General features: G+C 41.8%; 2 protein-coding genes across 2 annotated transcripts in view; one reads left to right on the forward strand and one right to left on the reverse strand.

Annotated features, from left to right (window-relative positions):
- The window catches only part of FANCD2 (FA complementation group D2), a 56,670-nt gene extending 48,948 nt beyond the window's left edge, over positions 1-7,722 (reverse strand). The window contains exons 1-7 of the mRNA XM_060307584.1: positions 7,586-7,722; positions 5,789-5,864; positions 3,791-3,931; positions 3,135-3,202; positions 2,870-2,973; positions 2,398-2,458; positions 659-711 (exon numbers count right to left, since the gene is read on the reverse strand). Of these exons, the coding sequence (XP_060163567.1) occupies positions 659-711; positions 2,398-2,458; positions 2,870-2,973; positions 3,135-3,202; positions 3,791-3,931; positions 5,789-5,852 (491 nt within the window). The 5' untranslated portion in view covers positions 5,853-5,864; positions 7,586-7,722. The remainder of the gene's footprint in view (positions 1-658; positions 712-2,397; positions 2,459-2,869; positions 2,974-3,134; positions 3,203-3,790; positions 3,932-5,788; positions 5,865-7,585) is intronic.
- Positions 7,723-7,840: 118 nt separating this feature from the next.
- On the forward strand, positions 7,841-24,356 carry EMC3 (ER membrane protein complex subunit 3). Its single transcript, XM_030840896.2, has 8 exons — positions 7,841-8,172; positions 13,143-13,200; positions 13,534-13,627; positions 15,991-16,095; positions 16,810-16,891; positions 19,033-19,112; positions 19,877-19,959; positions 23,812-24,356. Exons 1-8 carry the CDS (start codon positions 8,018-8,020, stop codon positions 23,938-23,940), a joined length of 786 nt encoding a protein of 261 aa, XP_030696756.1. The 5' UTR covers positions 7,841-8,017; the 3' UTR covers positions 23,941-24,356.
- Positions 24,357-25,890: the final 1,534 nt, after the last annotated feature.

Here is a 25,890-nt window from a genome sequence, read left to right on the forward strand (position 1 = left end):
TGGCGGGCTCTAGAGTGCAGGCCCAGTAGTTGTGGCCCACGGGCTTAGTTGCTCTGCGGCATGTGGGATCTTCTCGGACCAGGGCTTGAACCCGCGTCCCCTGCATTGGCAGGCAGATTCTTAACCACTGCGCCACCAGGGAAGTCCCTTAGTTATTTTTTAAAGTAAAAAAGAAAAAAAAAAAGAAAAGTAAAAAAGAATTTTTTGGGGGGGCCACAGCACGCAGCTTGCAGGATCTCAGTTCCCCCGATCAAGGATCAAAGCCAGGCCCCAAGAGAGTGAAAGCCCGGAATCCTAACCACTGGACCGCCAGGAAATTCCCTTAAAGTAAATTTTTAAAAATGGTAGCTCATATGCAGTATAAAATTGGAAAGGTAAAGAACAGTATTCAGAGAATATATAACTCCAGCCAAGTGGCTCCACTCCTGGGAGACAACCACTATTACCAGTTTAGTGTGTATCCTAGGAATACATGGACATATAAATAGATGAAATTTCAAAGAAAGTCACCCCAGTAAAACTTCAGTAGTCATTTAAGAATCTGGAGGCATAATAAATATGATCTTCAGACATACCAATGATGCTTCAGAGCAACCTTTTCAGAGAGAAACCTAAGTACACCAGGGCACTTTGAGCATTCCAGAGTAACTCCACTTACTTTTTGAAAATAAATTCTGGCAACTTTTCAAATAAGATTTTGATAATGGCAGGCTAAAAAAGAAGACATAGGGAGTTAGGAGATTGTCTCGAAATGTACAACAGAAATGTATAATTAGCTGTAATTCTCTCCAACAAGAGTTCTTGGAGGAAAAACCCTGCCTAATTGAAATCCTCATTATAAGAATGTCCACCTGGTGGGAATGTAAATTGATACAGCCAATATAGAGAACAGTATGGAGGTTCCTTAAAAAACTAAAAATAGAACTACCATATGACCCAGCAATCCCATTACTGGGCATATACCCTGAGAAAACCATAATTCAAAAAGAGTCATGTACCACAATGTTCATTGCAGCAGTATTTACAATAGCCAGGACATGGAAACAACCTAAATGTCCACTGACAGAGGAGTGGATAAAGAAGATGAGGCACATATATACAATGGAATATTAATGAGGCATAAAAAGAAACAAAATTGAGTTATTTGTAGTGAGGTGGATGGACCTAGAGTCTGTCATTCATAGTGAAGTCACTCAGAAAAACAAATACTGTATGCTAACACATATATATGGAATCTAAAAAAATATATATATGGTTCTAATGTACCTAGTGGCAGGACAGGAATAAAGACACAGACGTAGAGAATGTATGTGAGGACACGGGGAGGGGGAAGGGTAAGCTGGGATGAAGTGAGAGAGTGGCATGTACTTATATTACAACCAAATGTAAAATAGTGGGAGCAGCTGCATAGCACAGGGAGGCCAGCTCAGTGCTTTGTGACCACCTAGAGGGGTGGGATAGGGAAGAGTTGGAGGGAGACGCAAGAGGGAGGGGATATGGGGATATATATACACATATAGCTGATTCACTTTGTTATACAGCAGAAACTAACACAACATTGTAAAGCAATTATACTCCAATAAAGATTTAAAAACAAAAAAGTATGTCCACATGAATGCTGCCTATATTTTGAATATAACCTGTTGGAATACAAAGATTTATCAATAACCTGTCCTCTGAAAAATTACAAAATGACTATCAAGGCAACATTAAAATAATCAGATAATCAAAAACATTATTAATTATGATGACAATTGTTAACCTATGAAATGCAGGCCTTAACAGATTATCAAATAGTTTGCAAGAAAAGATTTCTCTTTGGAGGAACAAGAGAGCTCTGAGATTTAAGCTAACTAAATTATATTCAAGATTTCCAATGAAAAGGAATTAAGATCAACAGTGCAAGAGAAGAAAAGAGGAAAAATGAAGGACAGGGTGGGAGGGAGACTTTTCATTGTATATACATTTCTATAATTTGAGATGTTTAAAACATCTCACTGATTGTCTAATCAATAAATTAAGAGAGAAAGGAGGAGGAAAAGGGAAAGATCTAGTTAATAAGCAAATACGAAGCTAAATGGGAGATGATGCAGATGTGAATATGGCAGAGATATACAAGGTACTCAGAACACACAGGATGAAGCTTTACAAAACAGGAATCAGAGGCCGCCAGGATAAATGAAGCTTCAAGATGTATTGGGTTTATCAGCTCAGTCCAAAGCCACAGATATTGCCCTACAAGATTCATGTCAGTAACAGGGCTGTGGTAACCTGTTGCAAACCCAAACTCTCCCATTAACCCTGCTCTGCCCTGTGCTCCAGCCACTTACACTTGGGCATACACCACAAATCACATCCATTAAATAAATGTCCACAGAAAAAGTGGCACAGTCTCACCTGTAATATGTCAATCCCCAGAAGCAATTTAATGAGGCTCTTACAGTAAGATGTGCCCATGCTGTAAAAAAAAAAAAAAAAAAAAAAGGAGAGATTGGTTTTCTATTTTGATTTTCTTTTAATGTTTTTATTATCCTTTCTCTGTAAAATTGGTTAACTATGTAATTTTTAAGGAGAAACTATCCTGGTAGATAAGAAATACAGAACATGAGAAGATAGCTTTTAAGTCACAGACAAGTGGAGTTGAAACTGTATCAGCACAGGTGAGACACATTCTAGAAAACATTCTGGTTCTTAGTCTTGTTATCATAAACTTAATAATTTAAAGGTTAGGTTAAAACTTTGAGGAAAAGAGAGCTATAAATCAAAAGTAAAATTCCAAAAAATCGCATTCTGCCCCAACCCCACCTCCCAATCCAGTTAAGTGTAACAGACTAAATTTCAGCAACAGTCCAGTGCTTCGTCTCCACACCTGGCTTCCTCATCCTGCAGATGTTCGCAAGACAAAAGGCAGTTCCTGAAACTGTTTTGGTCCTCAATGTAAGACTCCAGGCCACTAACGAATTCTTCTATTATCTTAGTGACATTAAAAAAAAAAGAGTAAGATTTTTAGTTTAACATTTGCTGTCAATTAGCTAAAATCATTCAAGCCTATTCAACTTTATGCTAGTGTCTTTAAACTCCCAATTCCAGAGCACTGCTGGCAAAAACAAAAATACTAAGGAGAAAATACATACTTTGGGATAAGAAGGATGTTTCCTCAGAGTCTGAAAGAGCTTCCTTTGGAAAATGATTTGATCCACAGCTATGAGAAAAGAAGACTAGTTGGTCCCCAGTGTCTTTAACACTTCCTACCAGAGTTTTACTTTCCTAAGACCTAGGTTCCTGTCTGATGAAACCAATAAAGATATTTCCAACCTAATTTCAGAGCCAACTCTTATAAACCCACGGCAAAACAGAATTAGCTTTTATAAAGGATAGCTACTAAGTATTCTTAAAAAATAAAGAAAGCCAAAACCTTAGCTGGATGGAATAATCTATGCCCGCAAAGTAGGGCCTTATATGGCTTTATAAATTTTCTTCTGAAATTATTCTGACACAGATTTAATTGCTCTCTAGGTATTAATTTATTTTTTCACAAGAAAACATAAAGTAATACTAGTACATAACATTCTTCCTTAAAAAAAAAAGGATTAGACATACCTTACTTAATATGCATTAATCAGTACCAAAGAGAATAACAACATTCTCTAAAAAGCAATTTCAGTTTCATCCTTATCTCAAGACAGATGGTGTTCCCATTTCTAATCTTCATTGCCTCTCTAGAAAATCCATGATTCAGTTCTGAGCCCATTCACTATACCCAGACAAAAGATTTTGATTAAAATATTACCTAGTTGATTCTGACTCTCTCCTGTTTTAAGAGTAATTCCTGATGTCTTAAGAAGCTTTACAAAGACACTGTTATTTTCTTCAACTTCATTATGAACATGAGATTTCTTTGTCTTTTTGGAAAGCGGCTGTTTCCTGGCTTCTGAAAGTAGACAAAATTTTCAAGAATGTGACAAATAGTAAAGCAAAGGTTAAAATGTAAACCCTAGAACAATAACCCTAAGAGGAAAGTTGATGGGTTCCTGAAGAACTATACTGGAACTGATGCTGCTGTGCAATTTTCTCCCTAACAAGTGTCAGCAATAATGGCTTGCAAACAAACAAATAGAACAATCAACAAATTGAATTATTTTCACTTACTGAGTTTTCATTTGAAGAATTCAAAATGTGCCACCTCTAACAAGAATGACCAGAGAAATGTTTTCCAGCCAAATTCTAAAGCAGTCAGGGTGTCTCATGTGGTCTACAAACCACGGTGTTGGAATCACTGGGAAGCTTACTAAAAGCATATTCTTAGGTCATGTCCCAGAGCTACAGAATCAAAATTTCAGGGATGGAGCATGGGAATCTGAATTATTAATATGCTCTCCAGGTAAAGATCCTGACGCACACCAAAGTTTGAGAACCAACGATCAGGATATAGAGGTAGAAAGAATGCAGCAGGTTCTCCTACATCATATCTTTGAGTACAAAGCCCAGACTGATTTCATCCCAAGGCTTTCAATCCATAAGAAATAATAAAAAAATAAGCAAACAAAAACAAAAAGGTGGGCTTCCCTGGTGGCGCAGTGGTTGAGAGTCCGCCTGCCGATGCAGGGGACACGGGTTCGTGCCCCGGTCTGGGAGGATCCCACATGCCGCGGAGCGGCTAGGCCCGTGAGTCATGGCCCCTGAGCCTGCGCGTCTGGAGCCTCTGCTCCGCAACGGGAGAGGCCACAACAGTGAGAGGCCGGCGTACCACAAAAAAAAATAATAATAAAAAATAAAAAGGAGTATTTGCAATTTTAGAGAATTTAACATTTAATAAAAAAAAAACAAAAAAAAAACAAAAAAGGTACCTGAAGTTAAGTATGATTATCTACTCTTCTCCCTTAATGAAGCAACGTTAGAATTGCCTTAATAGAGTGGATGAGTGTGATGAATGAAAGACTATCAACCTCTTCTCATTGGAACTCTTAGGGCTTCTGTCAACTGCATTCTCACATGGACAGCTTCTGTACTCTTTCTTTGCCTCTGGTGTGCTTGCTTTGATATGATACTTTTCCTTTATACATCGCCATCATAGCATTTATCTAGATCATCATTTTTAAGGCAGGAAAGAGGACCATAAGATTTTTAAAGGTAAGGGACTTCCATGGCGGTCCAGTGGTTAAGATTCTGCCTCCCCATGCAGGAGACGCGGGTTCGATCCCTGGTCAGAGAACTAAGATCCCACATGCCAAAAGGTAACTAAGCCCATCCACTGCAACTACTAAGCCCACATGCCACAACTAGAGAGAAGCCCTCACACAGCAGAGGAGGATCCCACATGCTGCAACGAAGATCCTGTGTACCAAAACTAAGACCCAATGTGGCCAAAAATTAAAAATAATAATAATAAATAAATATTTTTTAAAAAGTGGTGGGAAGTGGGGGAGCTTGTTTAAAATACAACCCAATCCAGAGATCCTTTAAAAACAATAAAAATAAAAAATAAAGGGTATAGACTATGTCATATCTTTGTGCCCCAGCACCTAAAGGATGGACAATAGTTAAGCTCTTATGTATGTAGATTCCTCCTACGTACGTAGAGACTGAAACTCACAGACTATGGGCATGCCCAAAGTCATACATGCAATTAGAGGCAGAAATTTCATTCCAAATCTCCTGATGCTAGATTCTGTGTGCCCCATCCATTAAGCCTTGGTGACTCCAGCACTTGAAAACAGGAACTTTATAACCTTTTAGTGCCTCACACATTTGCTACAGGAAATAAAGCAACAAATGACTAGACACTTACTAGAGGCATCTTCTGTCAGGTTCTCTTTATCCTCAGATGTTGGGAGTCTTCTTTTGGAAACCATTTTGACCAAAGCCTTTTTCAGTTAAATTGCAAATCAGAGAACAGAAATAACCTGTTAGAAGCTAAATTCTGAGAAGTTAAAGCTATTAGCTCAAAGAAAACTATCCAAAACCAAAGACTTTGCAAAATGCTATCTAAATCCAGGTGCTGAGAAAATTTCAACTCCTCTATCTGCTCAAAACTCCCTTGTTTTCAAGACTTGTTTACCTAGTTGCCTCTTTAGCCACACCGTTTCCCTCTTGCTGAAAGATAAGACCCACAGCTCTCTGACATTTAAGATCCTTCGTCATCTAGCCACAATCTACTGCTCCTTTAACTCATTAACCCCATACTATATGCTAGGGACTGTGCTAGGTGCTGGGGTTACAACTGTGAACCAAATACAATCCCTGTCCTCAGGGAGTTTACTATATAGTACCAAGTAGTCCTGATGTAGTTATAAAAGAAAAGTGCAGGGCTTCCCTGGTGGCGCAGTGGTTGGGAGTCCGCCTGCCGATGCAGGGGACACGGGTTCGTGCCCCGGTCTGGGAAGAGCCCACATGCCGCGGAGCGCCTGGGCCCGTGAGCCATGGCCGCTGAGCCTGCGCGTCTGGATCCTGTGCTCCGCAATGGGAGAGGCCACAACAGTGAGAGGCCCACGTACCGCAAAAAAAAAAAAAAAAAAGTGCAGGGTGCTATGAGGCAATCTAGTCTAGTTGGCGGTGATGAAGAAAAGCAGGGACAATTTCTCAGAGATAATCTCTTTGAGAAAGTGATTTTTAAGCAGAGACCTGAGGGTTAAAATAAGAGTTAGCCAGTAGAAGAGGTATGAGAAGAGTGGTCCAGGCAGAGAAAAACTCAACACTGAAACCGGGAGAATGTAGAGTGAGAAATGAGCCTCCAGAAGTAGAGGAGGGCCTGAACCACAGTGAGTTCTATTTTGTAAGCTAGAACCTTCCTGGTTTCAGTGCTTTTGCATAAGATGTTGTTTTCACCTGAAATGCTCTTATCCGCCTGGAAATCACTCCTCCTCCTTAAAGACTCAGTCAAATGTCATCTTCCTCCTATCCCCAAGGGAGATTACTACTTCAGCTTCCCTGCTCCAGAGTATATGTAGGAGCCCTTACAATGCACTAGACTGTGGGGCTCCTTGAGAGCATGAACCCACTGTCCTTTATTTCAGGTATACCTAGTGCCCAGCACGGTACCTGGCATAAAAAAAATTTCCGAGAATATTCGCTAAATGAGAATGGCTGGCAGGCAGGTAAATACTAACAGCTAATAAAAACTATTTTAAGTGCTTTACATTTGATACTTCATTTATTCCTCACAAAACTTTTTGAGGTAGCTACCATTATTCTCACATTCAGTGGCAGAGCTGGGATTCCAATTTAGCAATCCGGCTCCAGGATCTGCCTCTTAACTACCACCTACACTTACTCTTGATTATAATAATCCCTTCCAATAATATTTACCATTTACTATGTACCAAGCGTCATGCTAAGCGTTTTCTTTATCCGTTGCCTCGTTTACTACTTATAACCATTACCGGCCATTCTGTCGATGGAAAACCTAAGGCAAGTCAGGGCCTCCTGGCTTCAGGGCACACGCCCGTAACACGTGCTGACCGGTCCCGCTTCCAGAGAAGCCTGAAAGCCGGGGAGACCGGACGGGCTGCCCGGACCAGGTCCTCCGGGGAGGGGGCAAGGGTCAAGTCCTTCCTCACTTCGTCATTTTAACGACGCAAGGAGGTACCTGGGAGGATCATCCCACGACAAGACAGTTGAGGAAGCTGAGGTTCGGGGCGCGGAGCCCCAGAAGGAAAGACCGGGCTCTGCCGGGGCCTAGAGACCGGGCCGCAGAGACGCCGAGCCTCTCGAGGAGACAGCCGCTGCCCCACTCACCCGCCGAGAAGCCGTTGTTGCCCCTCCTTTTCGACTTTCCCGCGCGGCACAACGTCACACTGACGCCACCGAAGCGCGCCTCGCCGTGACGTCAAACTTCCGCGCCGGAAGCCGGCGGCCTCGCGGCCCTACGGGGGACAGGGTGCAAGGGCAGAGGCTGAGGTGGGGTTCCGGGCTCGCCTGGCTGAGGGGCGTGAGAAGGCCCGGAGGCGAGCTCGACGAGCAGACCTGCGCCCCGGTGAAGATCGACCCGGCTACAGCTGGCCGGGAGACGGTTGTGAAGATGGCAGGGCCGGAGCTGCTGCTCGACTCCAACATCCGCCTCTGGGTGGTCCTGCCTATCGTTATCATCACCTTCTTCGTGGGCATGATTCGCCACTACGTGTCCATCCTGCTGCAGAGCGACAAAAAGCTCACCCAGGAACAAGTCTCCGACAGGTCAGCTCCCTCCCCTCTCCGACGATCTCACTCTCTCGTGACCTTGGGCAAGAAAGTGCAGGGGTTATGTCGGTTTGCCCGGGTTCACATCGCGCCCCCGCTAGCTGACTGTCCTTGGCTGAGTTACCCCTGTGTTTCACTTTCTTCATCTGCAAAAGGACGATGATACCAGGTCATGCCTCATAGAGCAGGCGTGGGGATTAAATTTTAGGTGATGTCTGTAAAACATTTCTCTAGATACAGTATAAGTTTCCATGAGCCTGAATGATCACAAAATGGGACACTTGGTTTCATAAATTAAGTTTTACTGCCTCAAAAGTTACTAAAATTTTTCTAAAAGGTGTTAAACCAAAACTGAAAATACACAAATAAAAAAATATTAGACCATATTTGGAAATAGAATGTATGTAAAAAGTGGTTCTCAAGATTGAAGAATACACTGACTCTTTGGAAAGGAAAAAAAACAAAAACTAGAGTTTTATTTTAAGAAAATGTTTTTCAGTTGCAAATTACCACTGCAAAACAGAAACTTTCCCTTTATAACCAGTACAAGGACTTATTTTTAGATATTAATGGAAATGAAAATGCAAAATTAAAAATTTCTTGTAGAATTTGCAGACTTTAGAGAAACTGAGTGTTTAGAACGTATAGGATAATTTAAGTTTGCCTTGCTTCACGGTTTAAATGCCTCAAGGTCACGATTCTCAACCCCACTTCTGCAAAATTGCTCAGCAGTATAGAGACCTAGCCGAATTTCTGTTCAGCCTATGGAAGTCCTGAATTATCTATAGTGAACAAGGTTTACTTGATGACCAACCATGTGCCCTGCACTGTGCTGTATGCTCTGGGGTACAAAATATGACAAGGTCAAGATCCTACTCTCAGGGAGTTTCAGTCCAAGTGATAAAACATGCACAAGGAAAATGGGAGATACCATTAACTTAGTGCTTAGGATATGCCAGTACAGTGGTAATCACTTTAAATGACATAATATATGGGAAGAATTCAGCTTAAAGTCCTTCAGTATTTCCTTTTTGCTCTTTAAAAAAAAAATGTGGTAAAACACACATAACATAAAATTTTCCATTTCGACTGTTTTTAAGTATACAATTCAGTGGCATTAAGTACATTCACATTGTTGTGCTACTGTCACCACCGTCCACTTCCAGAATATTTTCCTCATCCCTAACAGAAACTCTGAGCCTATTAAATAATGACTCATTTCCTTCTCCCTCAGCCCCTGGGACCCACCGTTCTACTTTCTATCTCTAGGTATTTCCTATAAGTGGAATCATACAGTATTTGTCCCTTTGTGTCTGGCTCATTTCATTTAGTATAATGTGTTCATGGTTCATCCATGTTGTTGCAAATGAGGGGTTTCCTTCTTTTTCATGGCTGAATAATATTCCTCTGTGTGTGTGTCTATATATATATCATGTTGTCTTTATCCTTTCAAGGTTGTTTCTATATCTGGGCTATTGTGATTCATACTGCAATGAACATGGGGATGCAAATATATATATATTTTTTAATGTGATTCTATTCTATTTTTAATTTTTTGTGGAACCTCCACACTATTTTCCATAAAGGTTGTACCAGTTTACATTCCCACCAGCAGGGGTTTCCTTTCCTCCCCCTTTTGCTTTTAAGATAAAGACTAAAATACAGTGGAACCCTTAAAAAGAAAGGAATCATGTTACATGGTACAACATAGATAAACCTTAAGGACATTAAGCTAAGTAAAAGAAACCAGACCCAAAAAGACAGTATCTGTATGATTCCACTTATGTGAAGTATCTAAAATAGTCAAATTCACAGAAAATATTGATAGAATGGTGGTTACCAGGAGCTGGGAGAGGGGGAATGGGGGAGTTACTGTGCAATGGGAAGAGTTTCAGGTTTGCAGGATGAAAAAGTTCTGGAGATCTATTTCACAACAATGTGAATATACTTAACACTACTGAACTGTGCGCTTACATGTGGTAAAGATGGTAAATTTTGTTACATGTTTTTCACCACAGTTTTTTTAAAAAGCATTGAGACTCACATGGCCTTGCATAGTCTGGCTCTTGCCAACCTCTCAAGCCTTGTCTCACCACATTTCTGTAGTCCTCTTTCTTCCAGCCATATGGCCTTTTCAGGTCCTCAGAGACAGTGCTTACTCCTCCCTCACAGCTGTTCCCTCCAGCACGTGGCCAAGGTAATCTCTACTCATCCTTAAGATTTCAACGTCATCATACTGCCTCAGCAAAGCTTTCTCCAAGACCTCGACTTACTAGACTCAGTCACATCCCCCATTCATCTCTCCTTCCTAGGACATAACAGATGAATTTCACATTTATTCCTGTGGTTATTTGATTAATGTTTTTCTCCCCCACTAAACTTTAATTTTGTGGAGATATTTGCTTTTTGATCACTGTTGTTCATGTCACCTAACATGGCACTCAGAAGCTCAAGAAGTATTTCTTCAATGAGAATAAATCTGTTATTATACACAATATGAATGGAGGCATAGGGAATTTAAATGACTCACCCAAGATCACATAATTAACAAGTGGCAGAGCAAAGACTTCAACCCATCTGTCTAACACCAGAGCTTAAATTGTTACCCATTATTGGAGACCCAGTGCTGCTTATACTGTCAGTGGTAAAGGACCAATTTTTTTGGTTTTTCAATTTCCAGTTTATCTCAGACTGGTGCTTTTGTAAAATTTTTTGATCACATATTTGGATGTTGTGACAATGTCAATTTACTATAAAGGTTTCTAAACCCTCACTCTCAGTGACTTTTCTTACCTCGTCACAGACCAGTGTTGGTACACAGGCCACATTGTGAATAGCTTTATTTATGTATTTATTTAAAAGATGTCCTTATTTATTTTTTTAATTTATTTTTGGCTGCATTAGGTCTTCATTGCTGCGCATGGACTTTCTCTAGTTGTGGCGAGTGGGGGCTACTCTTCGTTGCAGTGCGTGGGCTTCTCATTGCGATGGCTTCTTTTCTTGCGAAGCATGGGCTCTAGGTGCACGGGGTTCAGTAGTTGTGATGCGTGGGCTCAGTAGTTGTGGCTCATGGCCTCTAGAGCGCAGGCTCAGTAGTTGTGGCACATGGGCTTAGTTGCTCCGCGGCATGTGGGATCTTCCCGGACCAGGGCTCGAACCCGTGTCCCCTTCATTGGCAGGCGGATTCTTAACCACTGCGCCACCAGAGAAGTCCATGAATAGCTTTAGACTAGCTCCCAGGGAACGAATCATATCACCTGTCACCTCTGTAGGCTTGTGTATAGAGCAGTCAGCTGTACAGTATAATGAGGTCAAGAGGAGGAGGACCAGAGAGAATTCCATGAGGCCACCGGGCATCAAGAAGAGTTCCATGGAATATTACCCAGCCATAAAAAGGAATGAAATGTTCCCATTTGCAGCAACATGGATGGACCTAGAGAATATTATGCTTAGTGAAATAAGCCAGACGAAGAGAAACACTATATCACTTATATGTGAAATCTAAAATATAATACAAATGAATCTATATAGAAAACAGAAACAGACTCACAGACATAGAAAACAAACTTATGGTTACCGAAGGGCACCAGGAGGCGGGGAGGAACAAATTATGAGTATGGGATTAACAGATACAAACTACTGTACCTAAAATAGATAAGCAACAAGGATTTACTGTATAACACAGGGAATTATATCTAATATCTTGTAATAACCTATAATGGAAAATAATAAGCAAAAAAATACCTGAATCACTATGCTGTATACCTGAAACTAATGCAATATTGTAAATCAACTATACTTCAATTAGAAAAAGAGTTCTAGGGCTTCCCTGGTGGCGCAGTGGTTGAGAGTCCGCCTGCCAATGCAGGGGACGCGGGTTCGTGCCCCTGTCCAGGAAGATCCCACATGCCGCGGAGCGCCTGGTTCCGTGAGCCATGGCCACTGAGCCTGCACGTCTGGAGACTGTGCTCCGCAACAGGAGAGGCCACAACAGTGAGAGGCCTGCGTACCGCAAAAAAAAAAAAAAAAAGTTCTATGGAGAAGGTGGGATTTGAAAAGGGTGTTGGGGCATGATGAGGTAGAATTGGTGAGGGAGGGGGCGCTAGAGCAATCTCAGCACGTGGAGAAGCTAGAATATGCATAAGGTGACAACGGGACCCTAAGCGTACCGGCTGACTGCTTAGGGCAGGTGGGCTACACCGTGGAGTAGACAGAAAACCAAGAACAGTTTTCTTGTGTTCATTTCTGTATACAGTTTTTTTCACTTTTCAAGAAGGATTTCCATTAACTTAAGGAGGTTTTTTATTCCCCTCATTAAAACAACCTTTGAAAATCTAGAAAAAAATTAGCATTTTTATCTCTTCTGTGTGATGTTTGTATCTTAGCACTGCCTACTTGTGGCATTACACTTTGTTATCTGTAATGATCAATTATGTTCAAGTATCAGATAATTTCATTTATTAATTCAATAAGTATTTATTGAAAGCTTACTAACAGCCTGAATCCTGAGTACAATTTCTATTCGTTTTCTGTGAGGTAACAACCCTGTCAAGTCTTGTACTCACTTCTCTATCGGGTTTAAAAACTTTCTTCATTTATCCTCACCCTTCCTCCCTCCTCCTGGCCCCAGGTCTGAGTAGCATCCAACTGCTACTCTTTTCACTCAGAGAAAGTTCCTTCTTAGCTCATTATAAAGTAAGAAAAAGCTGAGCATAATGTCCCAAATGTGCCTTCCTCAGAAATCTTTGTTCAGGAACAGTCACTTCTGAAAAATGCTCTTTTGGAAAGCTCATTGTTGGGTTAAATATGTTCTACTGGTTTTAAGGACACTGTATTTTGAAAAGTTTCCGCACAGGGCTATTGCCAAATAGGCCCTGTCGTGTTTAAATAGGTGTTCTACTTTATTCTCTCATTTTCTTCTAGTGTTTCGCTTTTAAAAATCTCATTGTCTTGGTTGTATTTTTCAGTCAAGTCCTAATTCGAAGCAGAGTCCTCAGGGAAAACGGAAAATACATTCCCAAACAGGTACTCGTAAATGAGTAAAAGCTCCACGATTCACTGTTGAGGGCAGTGGATATCTGAGTGTTTTATAAGGGGACTCTTGGGGGAAAGCTGAAGGCGGGCAAGTCAGTAATGAAGCTGTGTCCTGGTGGTGTTTGCCGTCATTGTGACCTTGCCCTTCTTGGGAAATTGTTTTTAAATGTGACTCAGCTAAAGTGTCAGGTCGGCTGCCAAGTAGGCTGCCAGCTCTGAGTGTAACAGCATATTCCAATGGCCTTCTGACTAAACCTTGGGGGAATAATTTGACAATGTGCTATGTCACAGTTTTAAGACTTAAAAAGTTCTTTTTTCTACTAGTCTTTCCTGACACGAAAATATTACTTCAACAACCCAGAGGATGGATTTTTCAAAAAAACTAAAAGGAAGGTTGTTCCTCCTTCTCCTATGACTGGTATGTTTATTCCCTTCTCTCATCTTTAAGGAAGACTTTTAACATTATTGGGGGGATGGGCAGGGAGGATGTCGTTTTATTTGAAATTTAAATTTTACAAGACAGTAATCTAAGGGACCTTAGGGATCATCGGATACAGGAATCTACAGAAGTGGGGTTCCCTTTTTCCAATAAATCTTCAGGGAACCCCACTGTATAAAGTGGATTAAAAAAAGAGCTCTCAGGGCTTCCCTGGTGGCGCAGTGGTTGAGAGTCCGCCTGCCGATGCAGGGGACACGGGTTCGTGCCCCAGTCCAGGAAGATCCCACATGTCGCGGAGCGGCTAGGCCCATGAGCCATGGCTGCTGAGCCTGCGCGTCCAGAGCCTGTGCTCCACAACGGGAGAGGCCACAACAGTGAGAGGCCCGCGTACCACAAAAAAAAAAAAAAAAAGAGCTCTCAGCTGAGGCGGTGGGGACTAGAGCCATTGTCCCTGGGTCTCTCCCCTTTGCTGTTCCTCAGGACCCGGGGCTCTGAGAAGCACAGCTGGAAAGCATTCCAGTCCCGGGTCCCATCCAGTGCCTGGATCCTACTGCTGACAGATGACCTCCAGATTCTGCCTGACTGTTCCCTAGACCATCCATTTCTTTGTCAGACATGATTGCTTGGCCCGTCCTACAGTTTTTCCTCTAACAGATTTCTTACTTTCTCTGATCCCAGTCATGTGAAAAATACAACATCTTTAAGGTAAAACAAAATAACTTATTATTCAGTGTTGCCTATCCACTCATTTCAGTACCTATTTCTTTAGGTGAGATAACCAGTTATTTAAAACCTAGACAAAAGATACTGGAATTGATTTTAATAAGTCTTTTAGAAAACCTACAAGAAAAAAAAGACCAGTAAGTATATGAAAAGATACTTGACATCACTAAAATCAGTGGAATGCAAATTAAAACAAGACGTCGTTTTTAGCCCATTAAACTGGCAAAGATTGAAGAGCTTGACCAAAACTGCTATTGTCAAGGTCATGGGAAGTTAGGCCCTCTCACTGTTGTTGAAGGTCAGTTTTAAATTTAGATGGTCAAATCCCTTGGCCCAGAAATTCTTCTAAGAGTTTCTCTTACAGAAACACTTACATAAACATGCAGATTTATGTACAAGGAAGTTGTTGGTAACACTGTTTACTGGCCAAAAAACCAAACAGACAAACAAAAAAACAATCTATAGGCCTACCCAGAAGTGATGAATGACCACACGGTGGACTCCCATGCAGACATTAAAAATAATGAGAGATATTATACCAATGTGGAAACATCATTCACAATATGTTAACTTTTTAAAATTAAGAAGCAGAATAGGGACTTCCCTGGTGGCGCACTTGTTGGGAATCCGCCTGCCAGTGCAGGGGACACGGGTTTGAGCCCTGGTCCAGGAAGATCCCACATGCCGTGGAGCAACTAGGCCCATGTGCCGCATCTACTGAGCCTGTGCTTTAGAGCCCACGAGCCACAACTACTGAGCACTTGTTCCACAACTACTGAAGCCCGTGCGCCTAGAGCCCATGCTTTGCAACAAGAGAAGCCACTGCAATGAGAAGCACGCACACCGCAACGAATAGTAGCTCCCGCTCGCCACAAGTAGGGAAAGCCTGAGGGCAGCAACGAAGACCCAATGCAGCCAAAAATAAATAATAAATTAATTAATTAAGTTAAAAAAAAAAAAAAAAAGAATCTGCCTGCCAATGCAGGGGACACGGGTTCGAGCCCTGGTCCAGGAAGATCCCACGTGCCATGGAGCAACTAAGCCCGTGCGCCACAACTACTGAGCCTGCACTCTAGAGCCCGCGAGCCACAACTACTGCCTGTGTGCCACAACTACTGAAGCCCGCGCACCTAGAGCCCATGTTCCACAACTAGAGAAGCCACTGCAATGAGAAGCCCACGCACCACAACAAAGAGTAGCCCCCACTTGCCACAAACAGAGAAAGCCCGCGCGCAGCAACGAAGACCCAATACGGTCAAAAAACAAAACAAACAAAAAAAAGTAGCAGAATAGTAAGCATAGTAGTCCTTTATATGTATATGTATATATATATATATATAGAGAGAGAGAGAGAAACTATTGTGTGTATATTCATGTATAATTGCATATGTATGTTTTTATAGATATATAAAGATGGAAGGAGATAAAACAAACAGCTAAAAATGTTCAGAGAGTAGGCTCAGAGGAACTATCTGCATCCTGTGTTTCCATGTCGTTTGAATTTTTTACAATGAGCTTGTATTACTTTAATTATCAAATAAATTTAAAACTTACAAAAATAGGAGTAAGTCCCTGCCAACAGTGGTAACAGGTATTGGTTTCTTGTGTTTTTGTCTTAGATCCCACTATGCTCACAGACATGATGAAGGGCAATGTCACAAATGTCCTCCCTATGATTCTTATTGGTGGATGGATCAACATGACATTTTCAGGCTTTGTCACAAGTAAGTTACAGACCCAGAAGACTTAAGGTTTACTTCATCTGTGATCCTTTCCCATGACCCTATTCAGAAATCCAAGGGCTGCTGAGACACTACTATCATGGGTCCTGTGTTCTCTAGTGGAAACTGATGTCTTTGAACAAAAAAATTTAATATGATCTGATTTTATGGCTCTTATCCCAAAATGATCATAAGTTCATGATGTGGTTGCTTTTTTACTAATAGGGACTCAAACAAGTGGCTTGCTAGTTTATATCCGAAACTAGTTTGGTATTCTAGTGAGTAGGGAAAGGGAAGCCTATTTCTGTCTTCACTTCATTTTCTAGGTGTTGGGGTGAGTTGTTGGTCAATTTGTTTGTAAGCTGCTTTGATTTAAATGAACTAGGTTTCTCAGTAATGTAGTTCTTTGTGTGTATGTATTCCACTTTGGGCTTAACAGATCAGTGCAAGTTTCTTTCCCAGATTTTGAGACACAGCTCAGTTTGAGCCCCTGCTTCTTAAGCACTAGAGAAGCTGGTGTTCAAGGAACTAGAGCAGAGTGACATTTGACTGTTAATTCTTCAGAAGGTGGCACACATCTCCTTGTGGAAATCATTTTCTAAACACTTTATGGTACAGATTTCCCACCTCCTCAGGGAAAGAATATGTGCATCACACTTAAACTTTTCTACAAAGGAAGCTGGGAGTGATTCTGAATTTTTTCTTTCTTCTCTGCAGCCAAGGTCCCATTTCCACTGACCCTCCGTTTTAAGCCTATGCTACAGCAAGGAATTGAACTACTCACATTAGATGCCTCCTGGTAAGGACTTTCTTCTATTTAATAAAAACACCAACCAAAATCTAAAACAGGGATCTCTTGAATAGGATTTCCAGTTTGCCTGCTTCACTGGAATGGGTTTTTGGAGTTTTTCTCATTGAAACTCCACTCAATGCCACAGGTGGATTATGGCAACTTTTACATGAGTCTTGCAAAAGGAGAGAATGTATCAGCCTCTTTAATTAATTAATTTTATTTTTGGCTGTGTTGAGTCTTCGTTGCTGCACACGGGCTTTCTCTAGTTGTGGCGAGCGGGGGCTACTCTTCATTGCAGTGCGCGGCCTTCTCATTGCGATGGCTTCTCTTGTTACGGAGCACGGGCTCTAGGTGTGCAGGCTTCCGTAGTTGTGGCACATGGGCTCAGTAGCTGTGGCTTGCGGGCTCTAGAGCACAGGCTCAGTAGTTGTGGTGCATGGGCTCCGTTGCTCCACGGCATGTGGGATCTTCCTGGACCAGGGCTCAAACCCGTGTCCCCTGCATTGGCAGGCAGATTCTTAACCACTGCACCACCAGGGAAGCCCTGTATCTGCCTCTTTTTCCCTAGCATCGTGGGGCTTAGGAGTCCAAGAGCAGATGTGTCCACCCCAAGAAATTTAAAAGATAAAGCCAGGAACTCTGGCCAAGGCAGACTTTTTAGCAATACATACCCTGGAGCTTATGGAAGTGGATGTTGGTATTCTTTTTTCCAAAATACATTACTGCTAATAACAACATTAATCCTTTTCATTGGTACCAGTCACTGTTCTAAGGATTTTCCATATATTATTTTATAATACATGGAAACCCTATGAAGTAATTGGAGACACTGAGATTTGACCACAAACCTGTCCAAATCCAACATCGTGTCTTACCATTCTGTTTTTTATAGCCAGAGTAATAAAACCCAAAATCTGAAGCGCTCTTAGAACACTGCTACAGCCTCTGGAATGCAGCAGTGCTTCTTCATGTGGTCTCTCCAGATTATTTTGTCTATGGCTTCCCAAAGACTAGCATCTAAAGGAAGCCAAACAGTAGGAGGAGGAGGCGAATGGGAAACAGGGGTAACCAGTGCTGATCTTGATTCACTCCCCGGTCTCTGGTTTTTTGGGAGGGACAGGATAGACCCGGTGCTGGGAGAGTCTTGGCTATGCACCCTTACCCCAGAGGAGAAAAGCTATACTTAATATGAGTAGCATGACTATTAAACCTTGACCTTCCAGTCTCATGGGGGCTAAACAAAAACTTCATGGGCTGGAGAAAAGCTTTCTTGTCTTTTCTCAGCATGTGACATACTCGCATGGACAAAGGAGCCTAGAACCGGATATAAACTAGCTTACCAACCTGCCACATTATGTACAGATAGGTGTGACCCAAGTATTGGAATGAAGTGTGGGTTCTTTCCATCTCTGTATCATTTCTTATACTCTTTAGTTTTTATTATATGCGAGCATATTAACTTTATTGAGGTAAGGTGGGAAACCTAAGCTAAGGAGAGCTTTGATGATAATAGTTCAAAACTTGGAATGGCTTTCCCAGTTGCTACAGTCTTCAGTATGAAGCCCACCAACACTTGTGCTTCCTTCTAGAGAATGGAATTCAGGACAGGAGGCCTCTTTCTATTTATATTTTATGTACTTAAGTATTGTTTACATTTATTATATATAACAAGTGTGTGTTGTTTTATGATTACAAATAATAAATGGTTTGAAAACCCATTATGTATGAAGGAAAAGTTAAATTAAACAAAGCTTGCATTCCCTGATAAAATGAAGCACACCATTTGTGAGTTCAGTTCCTGCTACTGAATGCCAAAGAATTTATCACATAGCCGAAAGGAGCAGTTTGCCTCCATATATTACTTTATTCTATCCTCATGGCAGCTCTGTGAAGTGAGTGGAGGAATTGAGATTTGACCCCAAAGTCTGTCCAAATCCAGTGCTCAGCTTTTCGCATGCAGAGAGCTATAACTATTTGTAACGTGGCCTTCACAACTTGTGTTTCTTCTTTGGTTGTGCTTTGGATGACTACAGCCTGCCCCAGGTGATTCCTTTACATACTCTGAACAACTCTCGTTGGTAGAAAAGTGTGTGAACTACATTAATTCTGAAATAACTTACCTACATTGTTTCACTTTTGCTTCCTAGGGTGAGTTCTGCATCCTGGTATTTCCTCAATGTCTTTGGGCTTCGAAGCATTTACTCTCTGATTTTGGGCCAAGATAATGGTAAGAAGCAAATACTTCAATAGATGAGTCATTCATGCCAGGGCCAGAATGATCATGTAGGCTATGCTGTTTGTGAACACAGTCAAATACAGTGCTTCATTCCTTAAACGTATTCATAAGTTTCTGAGGTATTCTGAGTCTTAAAAACCCCAGGGTCAGACTGAAGATCTGAATTCTCCTTGGTAATCATGGGGACAGTATTTAGTTGCCCAGAGTCTGATGCCCTCCTGTGAGGGATCCAGCACCAGCAATACAAGCCTGTAAACCTGAAGCTGAAAGAAGGCCAGGTTTGATCAGTTTACTCATTGCCTAGAGTTCCTGCTGGTATCAATCCTGGCTCTCTTACTTAATAGCTGGGACCTTGGGCAAGTTACTTACCCACTCCAATCCTCTGTTTGCCTATCTTAATAATTGACTTCTGGGTTTGTTGTTAGGAGTAGATGAGGTAGATACATAAAGTACTTAGTGAAGTACCTGGCATGTTGGAGTTGCTCAGTAACTGATGGCTGTTGTTAGTGTTACTTAAATTTGAAATAAAGTTTAGCACTTCCTTTAGTTATCTTCCGTCTCCTGCTATTATCATGTCCATTTTTCAGGAGAGGTAAAGTGCTTTCACATAGTGCGTGACAGGGCCAGTGAACTGTCATATGGTTCTCTAACCCACTACCAAGCATCTGTAAGTGCTGTGTAAGGACCATCCTTCTCCGAGGGTCCTGGGTGCTTTCTGCGCCCTGGCACTCATGCGGATGTGTCTTACGCTGCAGCTGCTGACCAATCACGGATGATGCAGGAACAGATGACTGGAGCAGCCATGGCCATGCCTGCAGACACCAACAAAGCTTTTAAGGTACACTCACTTCTCCTCCGAGCTTCACTGAAGCTCGGAAAGGTGTTACCAGAGTTACCTTTAAAGATGAATTTCCTGGGCTTCCCTGGTGGCGCAGTGGTTGAGAGTCCGCCTGCCGATGCAGGGGACACGGGTTTGTGCCCCGGTCCGGAAAGATCCCACATGCCGCGGAGCGGCTGGGCCTGTGAGCCATGGCCGCTGAGCCTGTGCGTCCAGAGCCTGTGCTCCGCAACGGGAGAGACCACAACAGTGAGAGGCCTGCGTACTGCAAAAAAAAAAAAAAAAAAATTTCCTGAAGTGAGTGTAGTATGTATGGTTCCATCCTTTAAATTTAGCAAAAATGTATTTCCATTTACATGTCTCTTATTCCAGAGACAGAATCATCTGTTAAGTAAATTAGAGATTCTTGGTACTTCTACTGGTTTTTAAATGCTCACCCCATTTAATCCACACTGTAAATAAAGTTATAAAAACAGCCCAATCAGAGGTACCAGCTAAACATTTGGAATATTTTGAACTTTTTTGGACCATGATATAAATTTCATTCAGTAAAATCTAAATTGGGAATTCCTTGGCGGTCCAGTGATTAGGACTCCGTGCTCTGACTGCTGAGGGCCTGGGCTCAGTCCCTGACCAAGGAACTAACATCCCACAGGCCACACGGCACAGCCAAAAAAAAAAAAAAAAAAATCTAAATTACTTACAGCCTTTCATGAAATGATTCTGGAATTTGTAAAATCCAATATAATTTTTGTACAGCAAACTCTCACTAATTTTTCATGATAAAAACTAGAAATAGAGGGGAATTTGCTCATCTTGATGCAAGATATCTATGAAAGACCCACAGCTAACATCCATACTCATACTAAAAGCTTTTCCCCTAGGGTTAGGAACAAGACAAGGATGTCCACTCTCACCACTTCTATTCAACATTGTACTAGATGTTCTAGCCTGGACAGTTAGGCAAGAAAAAGAAAGAAAAGGCATCTAGATTAGAAAGGAAGAAGTAAAACTATCTTTGTTTGCAAATAACATGGTCTCGTATATAGAATATCATAAGGAATCCACAAAAAAACTATTACACGTAATAAGTTCAGCAAGGTTTTAGGATACAAGATCAATATTCAGAAAGCAGTCGTTGTTCTACACACTGGTAATAAAGAATCTGAAAAATTGAAATTAAGAAAACAATTCCAAACCATAATGGAAAAGAATGTAAAAAAGTAATGTCTATATGCGTATAACTGATTCACTTTTCTGTATAGCAGAGATTGGTACAACATTTGTAAATCAACGATACTTCAAATAAAAAAAAATTTTAAAAACCCAATTCCACTTACAATAGTATCAAAAAGAATAAAATAAGAAGAAATTTAAAACATGCAAGACTTGTACACTGATAATTGTAAAATACTGCTGAAAAACTAAAGAAGACCTAAATAAATGGAAATATATCCATGTACATATTATCTTGACTTAATATTATGAAGATGGCAATAGCCCTAGATCTGTTGATCTACAGATTCAACATAATCCCTATCAAAATTCCACCAACGTTTCTTGCAGAAATTGGCATCTGATCCAGAAGTTCATATGGAGATGAAAGGGCCCCAGAACAGGCAAAACAATGTTGAATAATAACAAAGTTGGAAGACACACACTTCCTGATCTGAAAACCTACTTCTGAGCTACAGTAATCAAGACAGTGTGGGGGGCTTCCCTGGTGGCGCAGTGGTTAAGAACCCACCTGCCAATGCAGGGGACACGGGTTTGAGCCCTGGCCCGGGAAGATCCCACAGGCCACGGAGCAACTAAGCTCATGTGCCACAACTACTGAGCCTGTGCTCTAGAGCCTGCGAGCCGCAACTACTGAAGCCCGTACACCTAGAGCCTGTGCTCCACAGCAAGAGAAGCCACTGCAATGGGAAGCCCACGCACCGCAACGAAGAGTAGCCCCCGCTCACCACAACTAGAGAAAGCCCGCATGCAGCAACGAAGACCCAACACAGCCAAAAATAAAAATAAAATAAATAAATTTATTTAAAAAAAAAAAAAAAAAAGACTGTGTGGGATTGGCATATGGACAGACATCCAGATCAACAGAATAGAATTGAGAGTTCAGAAATAAATCCATACATTTAGATCAAATGATTTTTGACAAAGGTGCCAAGACAATTCAGTGGGGGAGAAAAGATTCTTATTGCTTACTGGGTACAGAGTTTCTGTTTCAGGGGATGAAAAATTTGGAAATAGATAGTGGTGATGGTTGCACAGCATTGTGAACCTAATAAATGCCACTAAATTGTATAGTTAACAGTGGCTAAAAGTGGCAAATTTTGTATTGTATATATATTTTAACACAATAAAAAAAATTTTTTTGAATAAAAGTTTTTAAATGGGTCAAAGACTTAAAGAACTAAAATTATAAAGCTCTTAAAAGAAAACATAGGTGTAAATGTTTGTGACCTTGGATTAGGCCATGGTTTCTTAGATATGACATCAAAAGCATTAGCGGCAAAAGGAAAAATAGATAAGTGGAACTTTGTCAAAATGAAGACTGTGGGCTTCCCTGGTGGCACAGTGGTTGAGAGTCCACCTGCTGATGCAGGGGACACAGGTTCGTGCCCTGGTCTGGGAAGATCCTACGTGCTGCAGAGCGGCTGGGCCCGTGAGCCATGGCCACTGAGCCTGTGCGTCCGGAGCCTGTGCTCTGCAACGTGAGAGGCCACAACAGTGAGAGGCCCACGTACCGCAAAAAAAAGAAAAAAAAAAAAAAAAACCACAATGAGATACAAAGATGGATAATGAGTGTTGACAAAGATGCAAAGAAACTGGAACCCTCATACCTGCTGGTGATTGTGCAGCCACTTCGGAACACAGTTTTTAGGCTTTCCTCAAAGAGTTAAACATAGTTACCATATATGACCCAGCAGTTCTACTCTTAGCTAAGTACCCAAGAGAACTGAAAACACATATTCACACAAAAACTTGTTCAGGGACTTCCCGGGTGGTGCAGTGGTTAAGAATCCGCCTGCCAATGCAGGGGAAAATGGTTTGATCCCTGGTCCGGGAAGATCCCACATGCTGCGGAGCAACCAAGCCCATCAGCCACAACTACTAAGCCTGTGCTCTAGAGCCCTCAAGCCACAACTACTGAAGCCCGCATGCCTAGAGCCCGTGCTCCGCAGCAAGAGAAGCAACCGCAATGAGAAGCCCACGCACTGCAAGGAAGAGTAGCTCCCCCTCGCTGCAACTACAGAAAGCCTGCGCAGCAACGAAGCCCCAACAAAGCCAAAAAAAAAAGATACAGAAAGTAAAGTATTAGTTGCCAGGGTTTGAGGGAGGGGATAGTGGGGAGTGTTTGCTGTTTGGTATGGAGTTGTTTCTGCAGTGACGAAAGTGTTCTGGAATTAGGTAGTGGTGATGGTTGCACATCTTTGTGAATATACTAAAAACCACTAAATTGCACACATTAAAGGGGTGAATTTGACGGCCTAAATTATATATTTAAAAACCCACACCCATGAGCTAACATTTGTATTGCACATGAAGTTTCACACAACATTTTTTAAAAACCTACTAAAGGCGAAAGTAGTCAGCATTAATAGAATACTTGAGAAGTGTAATTAGTTGCCAGCGCCAATGACTTTGAACAAATTCTTCCTTTCTTAGCCTAGTCTCCTAGTCTGTCACTTGGGGGCGGGGGGTGGGTGAGGGGAGAGCAGCACCTACCTCATAGGATTGAGTGAGCTTCACGTGTACATAGCTGAACCCAGCTCCTGGCCCAAGCAGGTCAGCGCTGCTCTTATAACAGCCCTTCTCTCCCTGCCCCCACGTTCTCTTCCTCTGCAGACAGAGTGGGAAGCTTTGGAGCTGACGGATCACCAGTGGGCACTAGATGATGTCGAAGAGGAGCTCATGGCCAAAGACCTCCACTTCGAAGGGATGTTCAAAAAGGAGTTACAGACCTCTATTTTTTGAAGACCAAGCGGGGGTCAGCTGTGTCAGGAACTCGGAGTAGCGCTTAACCTTGTAACTTTTGTTTGAGCTGGAGCCTCTCGGAATAAAAAGGGGGATGCGTGAGCTGGCGGGTGTGCAGCAAGGATTGTTCTTGTCTGAGCTGGGTTCCCCTTTATGTTTGAAACCAGAAGAAACATGAGGAGTGTGTGCTGCATGACTTGCCCAGAAACAACTAGTTTTGAAATATTTAAAATTTTCCTTTTGGTGACTCTAGTAATAAAAGTAAGAGAGGGGGGAAACTCAAGCTAGTGATAATATATAAAACTTAGCAAAAATTCAGGAATTTCAGAAAAAGTGTTGTCAATTAAACCTAATTATTATGTACAGTCACTCTGACTTCTAAACCATAGTAAACTCCTGTTTTCTTGGGATCCAAACACCCCGCGTTTTACCTTTAATTTTTTGTTAGTATTTTTATAACTTTCCTTACGCAAATAATACATTTTCATTACCGAAAATTTAGGACCGATGGATAAGCAAAACGAAACTCTCTGTGTTGTTCATTTTGCACCTGCAGAATGACAGGAAGAGCCAATCTGTTAAAACCTTATTCAAACAAACTCTTTTCAGAGTGAATACCCAGGGCCAGGACAGACTTAGCAAACCTTCTCTCTGTCTTAATACTGTCCAGTGAAAATTGGTGACCCTGAGACACTGCCAGATTCTCAAGTGCCTTTGGGATCCTCAAAGACTTCAACGGTTAAGTAATGCAAGGTCTTGATCTGGAGTTCAGAATATATCAAATCCGTTGACGGATCAGTGGTGCTGTACTGTATATGGCTACTCTGTTGAACGAAAGACCCCATGTCCGAGTTATTCTGGATGAGAGAGAGCTTACATATGGTTGTAAGAAGGGAGAGAGGAAAACAAATTTTTAAAATTAAAAAAAAAAAAAAAGGAAGAGAGGGTGATTGCTGGCAGACACATAGGTAAGGGTTGCCCAGGAATAATTCTGCCTGGATTAACTGTCCCAGGGAAGTGGCAGAGGGCCATTTCCGTACCAAGAGGTGAATGTAATTTACATGCTGAACGCTATAATCAAAAACAAACAACTCAACTCTACAAATTAAACCATTCTGTTTTCTTTTCTTTGCCTGTAAAAATGTTGCCTCTGTGGGTCACTAACAGCCTTCTGCTAGCAGTTATGAGTGTCTATCATGGACCAGTGCTGGAGAGTCTAAGATGGAAAAAGATGTAACTCTTGCCCTCAGGAACTCATAAGAGAGACACATAAGAAATTGGTGGCTCTTAATCGTTCACTGGGTCACAGGACCTCTTTGAGACTCTGATGGAAGTTCTCACCCTCCCCTCCTGAGTAACACACATGGGCACAGACACACAGACCTCTCGGGTAACCCCAGGAGCATTAATAGACCTTCCAAAGCCTATTCATAGTGACCCACTGACCCAAGGTAAGAAATGCTAATATTTAAAACAGCTGCTAAAATAAAATATTAAAGGAGCAAGGGTTCCCAGAAGAGCTAACCTTTGACCTGGGCCTTGAAAGAGTTCTGCAGTGTAGAAGGGCATCCCAAGCAAAGGGAACAGAACCAGCAAAGACCTTCAGATTAAAATGTCTACAATTCACTGCTCCCTGACAAGTTGGGGGGAGTTGTATGGTATATACCAAAAGGTCCAGGTAGGACAGGAATGGGAACAGTAACTGATGATTGAGTGATGTCACCCTCTTTCCTACAAGGCATCCTCAGAGCATTTCAGTCTGCTTCTTGATCCACACACGGTTTGTCCTTTTCCCTGTGGCAAAGTTAGGTGGGTAAAATGTGTGAGACTTTTCTGACCCATCACAGTGGTGAGTGCACATTTCCTTGGCACCAGCAAGTCAAAGGAAAAAGCCAAGTTTGTTTTAGCAGGCTCTTCCCAGAACCAGCTCACAAGTTCAGGGAACAGTCC

The sequence above is a fragment of the Globicephala melas genome, chromosome 11 (assembly GCF_963455315.2).
Source record: "Globicephala melas chromosome 11, mGloMel1.2, whole genome shotgun sequence".
NCBI classification, from domain to species: domain Eukaryota; kingdom Metazoa; phylum Chordata; class Mammalia; order Artiodactyla; family Delphinidae; genus Globicephala; species Globicephala melas.

Bases quoted from the DNA above. Each gene is read 5' to 3' on its own strand.
- EMC3 (XM_030840896.2), top strand. From the start codon at position 8,018: ATGGCAGGGCCGGAGCTGCTGCTCGACTCCAACATCCGCCTCTGGGTG. The intron at 13,628-15,990 runs GTATGTTTATTC...TTTTTGTCTTAG, and splicing joins TCCTCCTTCTCCTATGACTG to ATCCCACTATGCTCACAGAC. The intron at 19,960-23,811 runs GTACACTCACTT...CTTCCTCTGCAG, and splicing joins ACACCAACAAAGCTTTTAAG to ACAGAGTGGGAAGCTTTGGA.